At 40.9% G+C, this 4,501-nt stretch overlaps 1 protein-coding gene across 1 annotated transcript; it reads left to right on the top strand.

Annotated features, from left to right (window-relative positions):
• Positions 1-4,501, top strand: LOC143877379 (transketolase, chloroplastic). The gene is made up of 7 exons (XM_077379390.1): positions 1-637; positions 1,763-1,853; positions 2,058-2,163; positions 2,267-2,549; positions 2,633-2,781; positions 3,039-3,192; positions 3,307-4,501. The coding sequence occupies exons 1-7, from the start codon at positions 158-160 to the stop codon at positions 4,261-4,263; spliced, it is 2,220 nt and encodes a 739-aa protein (XP_077235505.1). The 5' UTR covers positions 1-157; the 3' UTR covers positions 4,264-4,501.

The following is a 4,501-nucleotide window of genomic DNA, read 5'->3' as shown; positions in this document are numbered from 1 at the left end:
CTTCTCTCTCTCTCTCTCTCTCTCTCTCACATCAGCAACAAAACCAACAACTCTCAGAAACAGAAAAAACCCCATACTCTTCAGAAGAAAAAAAAGAAGATACAACAATTAGTAGGGGTGTCAAATTACTCTGCGCACCCCTTTCATCTTTTCAACCATGGCCGCTTCATCATCTCTAACCCTCTCCCAAACCCTAATATCTCGAGCCATAACCCACCATGGCTCGAACCATTCAGACCGCATAACCCTCCCAGGTTTCAGCCTCAGCACACTCTCAGGCCGATCAATAAAATCCTCTTCCCGGACTCATCTAACAGTCCGAAAGCATCGGGCCGGGTTGGGCCCGGTCCGAGCCGCGGCTGTTGAAACCCTGCAAAAGACAGATACTTCTCTGGTGGACAAATCCATCAACACGATCCGGTTCCTTGCTATTGATGCTGTGGAGAAGGCGAATTCTGGGCATCCCGGACTGCCCATGGGCTGTGCTCCGATGGGTCATATACTGTATGATGAGATTATGAGGTATAACCCTAAGAACCCTTATTGGTTTAATCGGGACCGGTTTGTGCTCTCTGCTGGACACGGTTGTATGCTTCAGTACTCGCTTTTGCATCTCGCGGGATATGACAGTGTGAAGGTATTATGATTTTGAGTCATGTTTGGTTGGTTATTTGTTGTTGGTGTAGAATTTAGATCTGTTTTGTTTCTGGGTCTTGCTTGTTTTTTTAATTCTTAAGTTGTGTTTTTTTGTGAAATTTTGATATGTACTTGATGGGTTTTGAATTCTAATCATGAGCATGTTTTTTTTACTGGACTTAAAGTAATTAATTGAAATTCAGATCCAAAACCCAGAACAGAAATCCAATCAAAAAAGAATTACTTTAATTTGCTATCTGGGTATTGAATATCAGAGCTTATATACTTTATTTTTTTGTATCTCCTTTATTGTTGTTTTTGAATTCCAAAGTAATTAATTGAAATTCAGATCCAAAACCCAAAACAGAAATCCAGTCAAAAACAATTTTTTTTAGTGGGTAAAAAAAACATTTTTGATTGGATTTCTGTTATGGGTTTTGGATCTGAATTTGAATTAATTGCTTTAATTTGCTATCTGGGTATTGAATATCAGAGCTCATATACTTTATTTATCTTTGTATCTCCTTTATTGTTGTTTTTGTATATTAATTGGTGGATTTATTTGATGAAGCTTTTTTGTGTTCGAGTCTAAACCAACCGAAAGACCAAATGAGGGGAGATAGAGATTTGAGGATGCTCACATATTTTCTGTTAGAGTTGGTGTTATTTAATCATTTATACTTCACTCTGATACCATGTGACATGACCAACAACTCTAACAGCTTAAGCTTTTGGAGTAATTGGGTGTTTCACATGGTATCAGATCTAATTACTCCAAAAGCTTTTGGAGTAATTGGATGATTCACATGGTATCAAGCTAATTAAGCTTTTGGAGTAATTGGCTGCTTCACATGGTATCGGAGTTATTGCATCACGGGAGGCCCTGGGTTCAAAGCCCAACAACTCACGGCCAACCCAAAAAAGAAGGGTCACACGTTAGGAGTGTTGAGGTATCAATGATTAAATAACACCAGCTCTAATAGCTTAAGCTTTTGGAGTAATTGGTTGTTTCACAATCTCTGTTTTTTTTTCTGGCCTAGCTGTTTTTGTTCTGACTTTTCATTTTCAAGACTTTATTTTAGTATCATTATTTCTGAATTCATCTGCATCGAAATTGAACTTATAGGAAGAAGATTTGAAGTCTTTTCGCCAGTGGGGAAGCAAAACTCCTGGTCATCCTGAGAATTTTGAGACTCCTGGTTGTGAAGTCACCACTGGTTTGCTTCTATTTCTTGAACTGACCATAACACTAGGGTTATTATTTTAGGCTCTGTTTCTTTCCAATTAAAATGGGCGTAAGACAAAGTGTTAAAATGGGTGTAAAATTTCTCTTACGGCCATTTTATGGAGCCTTCGGAAATGTAGATCAGAAGTTTGCAATACCATTCCTTTATTTTTTTTCCCCTTTTTCTTTGGCATAGGTCCTCTCGGACAGGGCGTTGCCAATGCTGTGGGATTAGCACTTGCAGAAAAACATTTGGCTGCCCGTTACAATAAACCGGACAGTGAGATCATCGACCATTATACGTAATCTCTTACACTTTTTTGTTGTTGTCTTTTCTATTGCATATTTGCATATACAAACTTTAGTAATTCAATTGGTTTTATGCTCAATTATCCATTGTCTTAGATATGTTATACTTGGGGATGGTTGTCAAATGGAGGGCATTTCGAATGAAGCCTGTTCTCTTGCTGGGCATTGGGGCCTTGGTAAACTGGTTGCTTTCTACGATGACAACCATATCTCCATCGATGGTGACACAGAGATTGCATTCACTGAGAGCGTTGACACCCGTTTTGAGGGTCTTGGATGGCACGTTATTTGGGTCAAGAATGGTAACACCGGATATGATGAAATTCGTGCTGCAATTGAGGAAGCAAAGTCTGTCAAAGACAAGCCTACTTTGATCAAGGTCTGTTATTGCGCATATTATGAAATTTGTGACGGGATTGCCTTGAATACAAGAGTTTTAGTTAATATTTGATTGTCTTCCAGGTTACTACCACTATTGGTTATGGCTCACCAAACAAGGCGAACTCGTACAGTGTACACGGGAGTGCACTGGGTTCTAAGGAAGTGGATGCTACAAGGCAAAATCTTGGATGGCCATATGAGCCTTTCCATGTGCCTGAGGATGTGAAGAGGTATGTCAGCTTGGAAGGGCTTGTGTTGCCCTCTCAAGTGAATGAACTTTTTGCAATTGGTTATAGTGTCTGACACTTAACTAGTGTTCAATTAATGTTCTATTCTTCCTTTCTGCAACCCCATTTGAGGCGGGGGAGTAAGGAGCAGTTGTTTGATGTATAATCCCTAGAGACTCAACAGGACTCTCAGAAGTGTCTGATGAGAAAACAATGTAAATTTCAATTGTTGGTAATTGTGTGTGACACTTCTTTTACAGTCATTGGAGTCGCCACATCCCACAAGGCGCCACTCTTGAAGCAGAATGGAATGCTAAATTCTCGGAATATGAGAAGAAATACAAAGAGGAAGCGGCAGAGTTGAAATCAATAATTTCTGGTGAATTGCCTACTGGGTGGGAGAAGGCTTTGCCGGTGAGGAGTTGTGATTGATTGTTCTCTAACATTCATTATCAGGCCCTTCTTTTTTTGCTAACAATTGAAATTTACATTGTTTTCTCTTCGCTCATTGACTTTACTCTTTTGCAGACCTACACACCTGAGAGTCCTGCTGATGCTACTAGAAATCTGTCTCAACAATGCCTGAATGCGCTCGCAAAAGCACTCCCTGGACTTGTCGGTGGGAGTGCAGATCTCGCATCCTCCAACATGACATTACTAAAAATGTATGGTGACTTCCAAAAGGACACACCCGCAGAGCGAAACATCCGATTCGGTGTTCGAGAACATGGAATGGGTGCCATTTGCAATGGTATTGCCCTCCACACCCCTGGGCTTATCCCCTACTGTGCAACCTTCTTTGTCTTCACTGACTACATGAGAGCTGCCATTAGGATTTCAGCCTTGTGTGAGGCAAGAGTAATCTATGTGATGACCCACGACTCAATTGGGCTTGGAGAGGATGGCCCAACACATCAACCTATTGAACATTTGGCTAGTTTCAGAGCCATGCCCAACATTCTTATGCTCCGCCCAGCAGATGGGAATGAGACAGCTGGTGCATACAAAGTCGCTGTGCTTAACAAAAAGAGACCCTCAATCCTCGCCCTTTCCCGTCAAAAGCTCCCCAATCTACCAGGAACATCTGTGGAAGGGGTCGAGAAGGGAGGGTATATTGTTTCAGACAATTCTACTGGTAACAATCCAGAGTTAATTCTGATTGGAACTGGTTCTGAATTGGAGATTGCATTCAAAGCTGGAGATGAACTTAGGAAAGAAGGGAAGAAAGTTCGAGTAGTCTCTTTTGTTTCTTGGGAGCTTTTCGATGAGCAATCGGATGCATACAAGGAAAGTGTTTTACCTGCCGCTGTCACCGCTAGGGTTAGCATCGAGGCGGGAAGTACGTTTGGATGGGAAAAGATTGTTGGAAGCAAGGGCAAGGCAATTGGGATCGATCGGTTTGGAGCGAGTGCGCCTGCGGGGAAAATATACAAGGAGTTTGGTTTGACTGTGGAGAATGTTATTGCAACAGCCAAAGCATTGTAAGTTAAGTTTATTTAGTCTTTTGCCATGTTGAAAGAGGCAGTGTTTGGATTTTGGGTCCTGTTCTCCAAGTTAGAAAATACAATGGAGAAGAGGCCAGTTTTTAGATATTTGAGTTGGTCTCTTGATTAGAATAAAGCCTTCTTTTCTTTTTTTTTCCTTTCATATTCAATGGAGGTGAGTCTCCAAATCAGGACTGAAATTCTGATTGATGATTTAATGAATGTGTACTCTCCTTTAA

The sequence above is a fragment of the Tasmannia lanceolata genome, unplaced genomic scaffold, assembly GCF_043159265.1.
Source record: "Tasmannia lanceolata isolate RefF3 unplaced genomic scaffold, GAP_Taslan_0.1 ptg000002l, whole genome shotgun sequence".
NCBI lineage: Eukaryota > Viridiplantae > Streptophyta > Magnoliopsida > Canellales > Winteraceae > Tasmannia > Tasmannia lanceolata.
This window is presented reverse-complemented; position numbering and strand designations above follow the sequence as displayed.